General features: G+C 42.5%; 1 protein-coding gene across 1 annotated transcript in view; it reads right to left on the bottom strand.

Annotated features, from left to right (window-relative positions):
- Positions 1-15,079, bottom strand: part of MMS22L (MMS22 like, DNA repair protein) — a 522,815-nt gene that overhangs the window by 134,657 nt on the left and 373,079 nt on the right. The window contains exon 19 of the mRNA XM_086926628.1: positions 13,163-13,332. Coding sequence (XP_086782754.1) covers positions 13,163-13,332 — 170 coding nt within the window. The remainder of the gene's footprint in view (positions 1-13,162; positions 13,333-15,079) is intronic.

Below are 15,079 nucleotides of genomic sequence, written 5' to 3'. Positions count from 1 at the left end.
CCTGAAAGCATTTGGAATTAAGGGACCATTTTTGCTGCAGATACAAGCACTCTATGAGAATCCCTGTGCTAAATTGACTTATTTAGATCTTCATTCATCTAATTTTCCGGTAAAATGTGGCACCCTTTAGGGATGCCCTTTATCACCTCTATTATGTGCTTTGTACATACGTTTATTGTTAAGTTAAAAAATGATTTGCGAATAAGGGACTTTAAATCGGGGCCAAACATTGGTTATGTTAGGCTATAGCTACAGAAATATAAATCGCCCAGGATTGGTCACTGGAGCCTTTTGTAACCGGAGAGCTGCTCACGGCCGGGCTTTTGCTCCGCTGTGTGCTTGTGCTGGGCGGCATCATCGTTGTGGAGAGAGGAGGGCCGGGCTTTGCTCCGCCGGTGGCCTGGCTTGGCTCCGCCGGGTCACGAAGAAACCACAACTCCCAGCAGCCCCTTGCGGCAAGGACGCCGCCGCCGCCCTCGAAAGCAGGAAGTGCCTGGGGGCATAAAGGAGCACCTGCGAGAGAGTGCTGCGGGAGCCTTTTGTAACCGGAGAGCTGCTCACGACCGGGCTATGCTCCGCTGTGTGCTTGTGCTGGGCAGCATCATCGTTGTGGAGAGAGGAGGGCCGAGCTTTGCTCCGCCGGTGGCCTGGCCGGGCTTGGCTCCGCCGGGTCACGAAGAAACCACAACTCCCAGCAGCCCCTTGCGGCAAGGACGCCGCCGCCGCCCTCGAAAGCAGGAAGTGCCTGGGGGCATAAAGGAGCACCTGCGAGAGAGTGCTGCTGGAGCCTTTTGTAACCGGAGAGCTGCTCACGGCCGGGCTTTGCTCCGCTATGTGCTTGTGCTGGGCGGCATCATCGTTGTGGAGAGAGGAGGGCCGGGCTTTGCTCAACCGGTGGCCTGGCCGGGCTTGGCTCCGCCGGGTCACGAAGAAACCACAACTCCCAGCAGCCCCTTGCGGCAAGGACGCCGCCGCCGCCCTCGAAAGCAGGAAGTGCCTGGGGGCATAAAGGAACACCTGCTCCCTCGTCCCGCACGACGCACGCGGGCGTGCCCGGGACAAGCCCGGGACAAGGGCGGGGCCGTCTGCGGCCGTCAGAGGCCAGAGAAGGCTGGGCTGGGCCACGGGCTTTGGCTCCTTGTTTCTGGACTATGGACTTAGAGTAAGCCCTACTTTTTAATCATTGTTTTATGTTTGATACAAATAACTTGGTCTTATTGTCCTGAAAATTTCTTTTTATCACAATCGGGCTTGAGTCTTGCTACCTTACATACCCTACAATTTGTATCTGTAGGGCCTCATTATGTCTAAGCTCAGGTCGGCTACACCAGCGGCAGTAAATGAGGTTCGGACAATGGATAATTATCTTGTTAAGGTTGTAAGCAAAATTAACAAAGATAGGAGACTATCACTAGGTAGGGGTAGTCCAGATAGTTCACCTATAAGGCTGAGTGCACCTTCCACGCTGCTGCCTCATATAGACAGTGGTTTGCCCGCTCCAAATAATGATGACTCAATTAATGACGTTTCCATTATAACAACAAAAGAAGAGGAGCGGGAAATTGTAACTGAAGCTACCCCTAGTCAGAGATCATCACCCTCCCCAAGGCCCTCACCACCTCAAACACCTGCACGGAGGATAGTGCGTGCTTGCAGGAAGGCACCTGTTAAAAGGGTGGTGGGAAGGAAGACTAAAAAGACGGGCCCAATAACACATAATAGGGAAGATAGTCCCGAGCCTGCAAATACAGTGGGTGGGAGCACTTTACATCCAGCCCACATTGAACTCTTGGTAACCATCATGGAGACAAAACTAAAGGCATTGATTAGACCACTGGAGGAAAAGTTAGATTTAGTTGCCAGTGAGGTCTCTAGACTTGGTAGTCTTTTAGATTCCCACATGACCCGGCTTCCTACTCAGATGAGTCCTCAAACTGGCCCACAAGGTCATTTGGGTAACACTACAGAGGGACCTGTTGGTCTAGTATCAGTTAGCTCTAGGGATAATGGCCTAGGGGTTACTGTTCAGGCGCCCACAGTTGTACATGCCCTGAACATCCCAACTGTAAACCCACTAATAGTGGCAACACCTATAGTACAAACACCAGCACAACCCCAAGCAGCATTAAATGGTACCCAAAACAACTTAGCAGGGGGAGACACTGCCGGGCGAAGTAGGATTAGGAGGAAGAACTCTGTCAACCTCCCACCGGAGTGTGTTCCATACACAGTGGTTTTAACAAATGTGCCCGAGGTGGACTCCTGCCTAACAGACCCCAGGCTAGAAACACACGCAGCCTTAAAAAATAAAACCCTTGCTTGGTTGAATAGGAACTGTGGCTTTCCGTATGCCTTTTCTAACAATATAATATCCACACGTAGAGTGAATTGGATTGGTAATGGTAGGAAAAATACAAGTGGGGATTGTATTATTGTAAACTTCAAACATCTGCAACACGTTGCAACAGTCCTCCTTACCAAACCTTGATAACTCAGTATGTGCTAGACCTCTTGGCTTTTTTTATAATCATCTGGACAGCTCCCAACATCGAGTGCCTCATAACCAAAGGCATCCTGCACATGGGCATGGGAGGGGAATGACTGGTTGTGGGTCGAATGCCCCTTTAAATGTACCACTGCAACACAATAGAGCGGACACTTACTGTTATCAGGTGGCAAATAGGCAGTTTGATCACAGTTTACCTCTCTATAATCGTTTTTCTGCCTTATCATCATTAGAGGAAAACGATTGACTGCCTGTTCCGGAGAATTCTAGCCAGATATCAATTCCGTCTTTTAAAATAGCTACATGGAACATTGCTGGCTTGAAGAACAAAATTGGGAATGTTGATTGGCTACAGTCATTAAAATCCTACGATATCATTGCCCTACAAGAGACTTGGGACGAAAGAAATAGTTTTTCTTTGGAGGGATTTTGCCATTTTTTCAACCCAGCCAGTAGTAGTGTGGCAGGAAGATCTAAGGGGGGCTTGTTAACCCTTTTCAAATTGGACATAAAAGGAACATTAACTCAATGTTCTTCGGGCTCGGAAAACTGTCTGATTGTTGAACTATCTATTCAGGATAAAACCAAGATTATGTTTATTAATTTTTATAATTCACATGCAAATGAGCATACCAGTCAAAACTTGGAACTATTGGATACATTTTTGTCAACGTATAGCACTAAGGTAGATGCCTTTGAATTGATATTACTAGGGGACTTTAACATTCACCCATGTACATTACCTTGTATTATTCATGATGCAGATGGTCCCCCTTTCTCCACACCTGTCCATCTGGAACATACTAGGCGAGGAGAGCTCCTTGAAACATTTCTTGCAAGATGGAACTTACATGCATCAGGATGTGGGGATGGAAAAGATAGGTCCCCTACCTTCAAGGGTAAAGACGTGGGCACTATTATAGATTATATTTTTGTGTCTTCTTATCTGTTAAATAATGTGATTAAATACTATACAGAGGTGTCAGTTTTTAGCGATCATAACCCTGTTTTAATTGAAATGAAGCATACGGATTTAATTTCCTTAAAATCAGTAAAAGTTAGAGGAGGACAAAATGTTATGGTGAAAGATCAAAACCGTAGGCTGAAATGGACAAAAATAGTCCCTGAAACTTTTCTTCAAGCGGTTCTGTCCAAAGTGGAGGATGAAGTTGCAATATGCTTAGCGAATAGAATAGAATGTAAGGATGTTATAGCAGCATTTGATAATATCTGTATTGAAATCAATCAAAGTCTGCAGAAAAAAATCGAGGCAGCCCCCGCTACAGGGAATAAGATGGTTCGATAGGAAATGCTCAAAAGCACATGGCATGCTATTAAAAACTCTGAAAGCCATCCCTAAGAACCGTGCAGATATCGCTAATGCTAGGATTGCCTATAAAAAAACTATCCTGGAAAGGAAGAGGGTCCTAAAAGACAACGCTTTGGCCCAACTTCTTGAACCAGAAACTTTAAAAGATAGTGGCCTTTTTTGGAAAATTATAAACCAGCCACTCTTTTCTGACGAAGAAAACACCCCCCTAGAGGCAAATATCCCAGATGAGGGCTGGATTGAACATTTTAGCCAAATATACTCGGAAGCTAGCAGTGCCACCACTTCTATTTCCATCACAGAAGCTGAGGAAATCATACCATGTACCTCCGTGGATGCCGTTATTTTTGTAGTTACAGAAGTGGAAAAGAATCTAAAAAATAAGGAACCGGGTCCCGACGGGGTACCAGGGGATGTCTTTAAAAGTGCCCCGAAATTTTGGTCTAAGATCCCATGTAATGTTTTTAATGCTCTTTCATCTGATAAAATTCTGGATTCCTGGAAAAAATCCATCATTATTCCGGTCTTTAAAAAAGGTAACAGGCAAGACCCATCCTGTTACAGACCCATTTGATTGATAGATTCATTGACTTGACTTGACTATCAAAACTGAATGACTGGTTAATAGAAAATAGGGTCCTATCAAACGTTCAGTATGGTTTTAGATCAAAAAGGAGCACAATAGATCAAGGCCTTAATTTGCATTTGTTGGTAGAAAAGTATACAAGGGCCAAAGAGGGGTCCATGTACTTAGGTTTCATGGATCTCTCGTCAGCCTTTGATCTGGTAAATCGTGCTAAATTATGGAAAATTCTGCTTGAGATAGGACTAGATAGGGCACTTGTTTGCCTTTTAGCAGATTTACACACTGACCTAATAGCCTCAGTCAGAGTTACCCAGGAGGGGCGTTGCACGAGCCATTTTAAATCAGAAAGGGGGGTTAGGCAGGGGTGTTTTTTGGCCCCTCTCTTATTTACAGTCTACATAAATGCCCTGGAACCAGCACTTAGAGAGGCATCCATTGACATTCCACGTATAGGAGAACTGGGAATTCCGGTTCTACTATACGTGGATGACGCCGTCCTGCTTTCGCGTACTGGTGTCGGTCTCCAAAGACTTTTAGATGCCTTTGAGGACTTTATGGGGTCATTGGACCTAAAAATTAATGTACAAAAGTCTCAAATAATGATACTGGGTAAGGGTACAAAAAATAAGCTCACAAAAACATTTACTTGTGGCAAACAAGTACTCTCTGCAGGGTTGCCACCTTCCCTTATCTAGGTATCACTTTTGATGACAGAGGCACTTGGGGCCCCCAGATAAAAAATAGGAACATCTCCCTTGCCAGATCTTCTTCTGCATTGCAGGCCTTTTTTAAAAAATTGGGAGCAAGGCCAGTAGCAACTCTTTTAAAAATCTATAAAGCTAAATGTCTTGCCGTTGCTACATATGGAAGTGCTATATGGGGCTATTGTTCCATGGAAAATCTACAGATTACTGAGAACAAATTTTTAAGAGCCGTTCTCTCTGTACCACAGTCCTCCTCAACATATATAGTTCACACTGAACTTGGTTTAGGTTATATTTCAGACCTGGTTAAAGTGGCTCCTGTTCTGGCTTGGCTAAAGACATGGCTGAACCAAGAAATTCCCCTTAATCATATTATCCTAAAAGATTGCTTGCAGCTGGACAGAGTAAATAAAATCCAGTGGCTAGCTTATATTAAGAACTGTCTTGTTAAAGTGGGGAGATCAGATCTGTTTTTATCCCCGGCCTCTATAACTGTGAAAGACATTGAGCTTATAAAAGGCCTGATGGGAGAAGCGTTAAGGCTGGAAAGGGAACAAACAGAGCTCGAAAAACCAACAGTGAGGACTAGTATTATTCTGAGTACTCATGCTGGACCAGAATCATACCTAATTATTGTAAATCAACCTTTTCATCGCTTTCTTTTGACGCGTTTTCGGTTCAATTTGATACATTTAACTCTCGGACATTTCTCAACCTGGAGTACTCCCGAAAATGCTATGCCGTGTTCCTGTGACAATTTTTCAATCCAGAACACTCTACATTTTTTAATGTTCTGTGATCACTACACGGCACAAAGAAGGAAATATCTGATCCCTATCTTAAAGGAAAGACGATTTGCACCATCAGGATTCAAGCAAACCGGGCCGAAGACGGCTGTAATGCCAGAAACCGGTCCCCGGGAGCTTGTTTCCTTCCCAGTGTAAGAATTGGCTTCTGTAGTTTGGTTTGTCCTGTTCCCATCATGCACTGGGACAGGAACAGACTAATTTGCATACAGCCAGGTTCTGAAACTGGGATGGTGCAGTGAGCTAAAAAACGGTGTTGGATCTAGCCCTGATCTTTTGACTGGGTGAGAGCTTTCTGCTTAATTCAGAGACTCTGTCCCTCACCACCCCTTTTTGTAAATATTTTTGTCCACCCTAAGCGTGGAAGGGTATTCTCAGATGTGAGACCCTTGCTCATTGCACCATCAGGATTCAAGCAAACCGGGCCGAAGACGGCTGTAATGCCAGAAACCGGTCCCCGGGAGCTTGTTTCCTTCCCAGTGTAAGAATTGGCTTCTGTAGTTTGGTTTGTCCTGTTCCAGTCATGCACTGGGACAGGAACAGACTAATTTGCATACAGCCAGGTTCTGAAACTGGGATGGTGCAGTGAGCTAAAAAACGGTGTTGGATCTAGCCCTGATCTTTTGACTGGGTGAGAGCTTTCTGCTTAATTCAGAGACTCTGTCCCTCACCACCCCTTTTTGTAAATATACCCTATCTTAAAGGAGGCAGGTTTTATTCAGGTTAAGCCGGCGCTCCTGTTCCTACAGTTATTACAGACCCCCAGGATTATGTTCCATGTTGCGAGTTTTTTAGTGGGGGCTGTTAAGATCAAGAAAAGGATGTTGTCCGATAATATAACAAATATGACCTCATAAGTGATGAAATCAAATACTGGTAATAGGAAATTGTTTTACTACATGAATTAATATCCGGAAATGCAATATGTATATATGGTTTTAACTTACTGACCTCTTTTTAACACTTTTTTTAAAATCTGCGTCTGTTATATGATAATGTGTTTCTTATTTTTTCCTTTTGTAAGTAACTAGAGAATGTAAATTAATTAATATCTGATCATGTATAATTATGTGTTGTTGTTTGTATAAGATTGTATTTTTGCCTATGTCTTTTTATGATATTAATTTATCGAAAATAAAGTATTTTGACTGACTGACTACTAGTAGCAGCAAGACTAACAATAGCTAGGGTGTGGACATCCTCGAAACTCCCAACTGTGATGGATTGGTGGCTTTTAGTGAGGCAGACTTATGACATGGAATTTGCATTGGCTGGGTCAAGAGGGACGCGATCAATGATTAAATGTATGGCAGTATGGGGAAATATTTTTGATTGACAATGTACACTGTTTAAATCTGCTAGGTAGAAATATGTTTCTTTTCCCTCTTATTTATATACATTTCTTCTGTTTTATCACTTTCTGGAAAGAAGTAAACCAAATGCTTATTTTTTTATATGTACTCTGCTGATACCTATTGTGATGCCTTTATCAATAAAAAAATTTAAATAAATGATGAGGAGGCCTACTGCACACCGTAAGATGTGAGTTAAGGAAAGCACAACATGATAATAGTAGAGAGGTATAAGACAAAGAAGACTACAATGGCAAAACACGAGAGGTTAGAGGTGCAAGCCAGATGGGAAGAGGTGAAACACACAAATTGAAGGAAAGGGGAGAGAATTGCGCTCTATGAATGTTCCTCAAGAAAATTAGACATTTGCTTATACAGAACAAATAAAATTCTAGAAGAACCCCTGGTCCAGGCCAGTCTCCTTATGGGCATCTCTATATAACTATATAAAGCTACTCTTAAATATGAGTCCCAGGGAGATCAATACATGGGCCAATCCAACAGGCTCCTACAAACAGGCAGGCATAAAAAAGTATGCTTTTAAGCAAAGAACATGGGAACCACATTTTCAGCATAGTCCCCATGGTAGTTATTCAGATGCAAAAATAGGTTACACTTACCAATGAATTACATAAGCCAGCAAGAAAATATATGGTTATACTGGGTTACCATATGGTCCTGCAGTCCCACACAAAACCATCAGAGGGATGTTACCTCCATAGTAAGTAGATATGAAGCAGCAGGACTATCATTGAAGCTTCAGGTAAAGCACACAGGAACCACATTTTCTGCACTGTATCTGGACTAGTAAATCAAGAGCTACAACCATGATTGATATATTTAACATATACAGAGTGCTTGCAGGCTGTCTGGCTTCTTACCACGAAAGACAAAACATATCTTTGATGTATCAATCGAATTTTGGCATAATATTGGAAAATCATTACCAATTTACAACCAGCGCTAGAGCGCTATAAAAATGGGGAATTATACTGGGAGATGATTAAGTGCTGTCTATGCCTTTGGTGATCTTCATTAAATCAGAAGCTGTGTGGCTAACACTGAACACTCCTGTCACAAAACATAGTTATTCAAGCTATAAATTCACAATCCATGTCTATCCTCTTCATTGCCTCCCAGTGAAATGAACAATCTACTCTGTAATTTTCTTCTTTAGAGTAATTAATATAAATCAGGCGTGATCCTCACCTCAGGAGGCAACGAAATTATTACACACTGCTCTTTCATGGTTCATTTTTTACTCTGCCATGCTTCCCACCGGTATTTGAACAAAATGTTTTGAAACAAGTTTGCATCTGAATTTACCAAAGAAACTGGGTGGGAATTGGGGCACGACGTTGTCTTCTTCACGGCCTTCAAAACAACTATACAAATATTATTGTTAGCATGTTTATAATTTCCAAAATAGTTGAGACTAAATGCAAGAACACTGGTTTTAAACATTTCTCAAAAAACGTTGCAAATGCATTTGGCCAACAATCTAATCCAGGGGCTGACCACCTCTTGAGATCCAAAATTGCACACATGATTAGTGCCCCAGATTTTTGTGGTGTGTGATAATAAGCAAGGGAAAGATTCCCTCTCAGTCACAAGCTTTGGCGTGAAAATGAGGGACAGCTACAGACATTGATGCATTAGGCACATATTTCTACAGTGTTTTCATTAATTTTAAGTACTTTTCATCGTTAACATCTCACCAGGCGTTACCTTGTAAAATATGAAGAAGTACATTCAGCCTTTCCACTCTAAACTCAGAATCCAGAATCAGGTGAAAAACCCAGTTTGCACCAGATCTGAGATTAGAATAGGACACACGAGCCTAAAGGTGAACTATAGACAAGGTTCTTCCTACTCATTCACTCTGTTTCAAACACACTTGTGAACCTTGAAATGTTTCCCTGAAAATTAATTAATCACACATATGCCGAAGTCCCCCATATCGATAGTCTTTGGTAGTTTTTGTCTCTCAATTCTGAGATAACGAAAATATACCAAGTTATGTATTTCATAAATTCTACCACCTGCAATAATGACTTATCTAGAGTAGTAGCTATTATTTTTAGTCAAGGAGCTGACATTAGAAGAAATATTAGAGTCCTATGGTCTCCAAAGTTTCTTGGGAACAATTCAACCTTATAATGCCTAGGGAACAACATGTTAAAGTAAATATTTAGACCATTCTAGAGGATGTCTTATGTCAACAAGAATAAAAAGAAAACTTTATTGACAGCATAAATGGAATAGTCACATAAGAAACAAATACATCATAAATTACAGTAGAAATATGGCAAATATTTACTCTTAATTACAGTACATACACTTCAACAGTGGGTACTATATAGAGATCTGTATGGGCTATAACATTCCATGAGAATAATATATAACTGTGAAAAATGGGTGAAATGAAGGCCTGCCCGAGCCTCCAAAATAACAGTCCTGCAGCCACCTCCAAAGAAAAGAAAAGTAAGACAGGAAGTTCTCTATTTTAAAACGGAGGAACACCAGCTAGGACTGAGTTGTTCTTACTTTTAAAATAAACTCGAAGGAGATTCATGAGAGGATCCCATGTGTAGATGGGTGTTTAGAATAAACAGTGTGCTCTCCAGGCAGGAGATATGATTGCTACTGCACACACGGTTTTCTCAGAGAAATATGGACTAGTTTTGTTTTAGATTCCTTTAATTGTTTCAATGACCGCTGTGGATCAGTAATTCAGAGTGCCCCTCACAAACATGGTGGCAGGGGAGAGGATAGACAGCCATTCCTCCTAGGTGTCTATCTTTGGCTGGGCTCGAAGAGGAGCAGGACTGGGGCCAGGTGTGTGGCTTGTGCAATGCTCAGAATGTATGCAGTGGCAAGCTTCAATGGCTCTTGCCCCATCTATAATAACTCTGGACCAAGGTGCTGCAAAGTGAGCTAAAACGGAAGTTACAGGGCAAGGGTTAATTGAGCATAGTGGGGATGAGTAACAGAAACTGCCCTTCTTGGTCCTGCCATATGCATACACATTACCAATATGTCTCCAATGCAGTGAATGGACAATTTACGTTCCCTACATTACAATGGAAATACTCCATAGCTTGACTCATGCACTTTATGCAGCAACAAAATGGCTGGAGTCTGGGAAAGGAAACCCCTATATGCCCTAACTGACGGATGCAACTCCCCAATGGCTACAGTGTGGGCTAATCCAAAATGTAAATAAAACATGCAAGAAATAGTGACCTCTCTGTGTACTGATGGGCTCGAGCAGACCGCTAAAGCGATCTCGCAATACACCTCAAAAAAACTAGCAAGATTAGGGTGGAGGATGACCATTCTGCGGTGACAGGGAACCATGTTCAACTGTGAATGAAATAAAACCTTCAGTCACAATGATTTAATTCAAGAAAAGCTGAAGGGTTTTGCACATATTCACTACAAAAACGCATCTATGAACAAATAAAGCAACTATCTAATTTTTGCCACAACATTTTAGTCAATACAAAGGCATAAAAATTCAGTCATTAGGCTCTTTCTTATTTGAGCTGCGACAACAATCTTCCTGCAAAGAATGAATACAATAATAATCAGTGGCAGCAAGATAACACGTGAACACTGCCTTCCAAGATATAAATAGTCTCCAGTACTCATCCAACTCTCAGTAATACAATTCTGGTTTCGATAGAATTTTTTTACTTTCCCAAGTGATGTCGAGAATCCACCAGCCGAACACAGAACCCATATTCAGCCAATCTGCTTCTACTAATAGTCACTTTCAACCCAAGCATCTTGAGTGGATTAGCCCCAAGCCTGCACACACACCATGTAAATATCAGCATCCATCCTCGGGTAACTCTCTGGAAACTTCACCTAATTGACAGCAGTATTAATGCCTAATCAGAATGCTCTGATCGACCATTGATATTATCAAAATCCTCGAACCCAAGTTATCTCTCAAACAACAGACCAATAACTAACCTCTTATGACTGTGAAAAGCCTTTGCTAAATGTGTAGCAGAACAGCAAGTACAACAAAAATCCAAGAACAATCAACTTGTCCGTTAAAAAATCCAGTTTCCACACGTGCTACAGCACAGAAACTGAACACTGGAAATAGTAGACTAGATACACAGCACACTGGACAAGGAGAGTGACTGTCTCGCTATCAATGTGAATTTGTTGTTGCCTTTGATGCAATTAACCAGTATTGGCTTTGTCACATCCTTGAGACCCACATGTGCTTTGGCTGAACCTGTGGTGAGGTAGTGGTCTCTGTTCCTTACCAATAACAAACGGTTAAAAATTGAAAAGTTGCCTTCAACCTTACAACTATCTCTGGTGGTATCCTTCAGTGATCGGTTCTTGCTCCTATGTGGGTCAATGTGTACTTGAAACACTAAGAATTCTGATTGAGGAGACCGGTATTACGAAGATGTTGACAACATCCAGATGTATCACGAAACTAACTTCTTCAGAAAACCTTTCATTCTGAAGATCTGATAAATAAATAACAAGATCTGATGGCATTGAATTTCCTAGAAAACTGAAAACACAATTATTTCTTCTTCAATGACACTAAAAATCTAATTCAATATGGAACAGCTGAAAGAACAAAAAATATATGGTTTTACCCCCTTCTATCAAACAAAATAATAACCGTAGTTTTTTTTCCTGGATAGATCAATAGGTATCTATGTCCTCACAGATGGACCACACTGTAAAGTCACTATTCTCACAAAACAAAACAAAAAACTTCCTGCCACCAACTGAAATTAATGCAGTGGCCCAAGATCTAATCCTATCCCACACATTAATTATGGAAATGTCAAATTCCTGGGATTTCCCAAGTACTCTCATTGGTGGCCTACATTTGGCAGGCAGACTGATGGCAGACACAGGAAATTTGCTATTATAACCCAAGAACTAAAAGAACTGCTTTGTACACCCTCAATCCCCGAGGCGAAAATCATGTTCAAATTGGCACGTATAATATTCTAACCCAGTGATTATCTATGATCCACCCTCAAAATTTCAGGAGGGTCTAAACACTTATCGAGCAAAGATATAACCAGATTTCAGTCGATAAAAACAAAAACTCATGCAGAAAAATCCTTGTCCTACTTGAAAGCTGCTGCATCTCTCTGGAACTCACTGCCAGTCACCACGAGATGTCAAGAAGACCTTCTCACATTGAACAAAAAAATAAAAATGTTCCCTCAAACGCCACGCACTGGGGTCACATCAGCTTCTAAACATTCTGTACTACCCTCCCTCTGGCTGTCCCCCTTGCCACCCAATTCCTCTTTGTCTTTGTCCTTCGTGCTGTTTACTCTGTCTACTCTCCCGCCCTCTTTAATCTCTTCGCCTTGCTACAGCTGTTAAATTCCTGATCTTCTACCTGCACTATCAGGATCATTCCAGTACACATATGTGCAAGGCTTGTTTACTCTTAACTCTGACACCTCTACCTTCCACAGTTTGTTCCAATATAACTAAGACATTCATCTCTACAGTTTGTTTAAAATGTAAAGCGCACTTACACCTATGTAGCAGAGTGGCGCTGTAGAAAAATTGTATAAGAGACACTGGCACAAAAGGCACAGAACAGCATACCCTCATAAGAAGTAATACTGTCCTCCATAACACCTGTATGCAAATGAACGACACCCAAGCTATTAATAAAGTTAGGCCCAATATGTCTTACTTTATGTAATCTGTTCTTTAATAAGATGTGAGGTAACATTAACTCACATGGAGCAGTGCTGCACCATAAATGTGTTATCTAGAACACCGGCACATAACTTTTCTGTCCAGCGGCATTTCGCAGATACTAATTTTATTTTAGCAGCTCTAACAGAGCACTCACGCATGTTACCTGGAGATAAAGGGGCAGGCTTTCGCGGATTGCAGACACCATGGCTGGAGGGAGCTCTTTATCTTGTTGAAACAAAGCATGCGGCAAAAGCAGAACGTCGATGATGCGGAAGAGGAGCTGCTGGGCTTTTGAAGTGGCCAGCATCAGTGCCCAGTACTTGACAAGGCTCCCTGTATATTTATAAAGAAAAAAAAACATTTATTAATAACCCATGTTTTAATCACCCTTGGAAAAATGAAGGCAATATTTTTTTCAAGCAAGTGCTTGACTTTAAGATCTCAGACATTTTTAAAGTAAACATTGGAAAAGAAGGATCGAGGATTAGGAAACCCCGGCCATCAGCTGACACCTCTCTGCCTAATGTTTTTGTTTTTTCCAGGGGTAGAAACCTAAAAATAACAAAAAAATAGGATGCCACTGTAATCATAACAACCCTAATACACTGCTCAAATGGCACATAGCCAATGACACCGTCAGTAAGATTACAGAGGGAGCAAGATGGCTTAGGGAAAAGCCTCCTCTCTGGGTTCAGTGGCACTCAGACGATGCTGGGCAAATATCGTGATGCATATGGTCATACTACAATTAGATAGAATTATAACAAATCATTATACCCAAAACTGGCCAATCAGAGCCTTATTGAAATAAAGAGCAAGGCCCTCATAATCAGTGCCTTTGTATTTTACTTAACGGTAGGAAAGGAGGGTAGTTAAAATTATGAACACAAAAGACAGGAAGGCCCTCTCACAGGGCAGAGATACGATTTAAAACACAACTGAAGTGCTTATTGGATAAGGTGTGACAAAGTACAAGTTACTTGTCTTCAGTAACGTCTTATCTGAAAGAGACTGTATCTAGCTTCAGATTCCTTATCTTAGAATTATCCCCAGGCGGTTGTAGGATGGTAGCATGCATGCTACCTCAGGAGTGAGATGCCATTTGTGATCTGCTGCGCATCAATGGCTGAGTTCCTCTGCTCTGGTGTTCACAGAGCTTCCCAGGTGTTGAACCATCAGGAAAAGGTCCTGGCATTCCAGCCATGTCCAGAAAAGAAGGGTCTCTTGACACAGGGTCCACCATCCCACATCGCCCTGTTTGTTGCAATACCATATGGCATTGGTGTTGTCCGTTACTACCTGAACCAGCCTTCCCTTGATAAAAAGAAGAAAGGTTTTAACCCCTTGCATGCTGATGACGAACCCCAGCCGTCATGCACTACGGTGCTCGTGTGCTGATGACGGCTGGGGTTCGTCATGGCCCGCCCCTGCTCATTTGTTTACCGCACAGGGGCGGAAACGGGCCAGCAGTGAAGGGGTTAATGTCAGGCAGACTGCCGGCAGCTCCAGCAGGTTTAATGTGGAGCTGGGGCTGTGCAGCAGACCAGAGTCCTCTGATCTCTACCTCTCCCAGATGGCTGTCTCAACCCATGAGTGTTGAATCAGTCACTAAAATCATCTCTGGGTGTGGCAGGGAGAGGTATCAGTGCAAAGCCCACATATGCCAGCAGGCATGTGTTACCAGCACTATGCAGGAGGCTGTGAGACCCAACATCATCAGAGTCAGTCTCACCAAAATCCAGGATAAATGCTGAAACATCAGAATTATAGCTGCAATATTCAGGGCTCGGGAGGATAGGCCCAAAACGTCCCTGCTCAGAACAGCTCTGATGAAAGGGAGCATCAGCAGGGGTCAGGTGACACTTCTGCTCGTTGATTGTGAACCCCAGAGAGAGCAAGAGGTCCGCTGTAGTCTGAAGGTGGAAGACTACTTCCTTGCGCACGCACCTCAACAGCCAATTATCGAGGTTGGGGAAGACTCAACCCCCTGACCTCCACGATGTGCTGCAACCACCGCTATCACCTTTATGAACACACAAGTGGTGTTGGTAAGGCCAAAAGAGGAGCACAGCGAACTGAA

This window comes from Lissotriton vulgaris, chromosome 6 (assembly GCF_964263255.1).
Source record: "Lissotriton vulgaris chromosome 6, aLisVul1.2, whole genome shotgun sequence".
NCBI lineage: Eukaryota > Metazoa > Chordata > Amphibia > Caudata > Salamandridae > Lissotriton > Lissotriton vulgaris.
The sequence above is the reverse complement of the archived record's forward strand: the minus strand, read 5'-3'. Positions and strand labels throughout refer to the sequence as shown.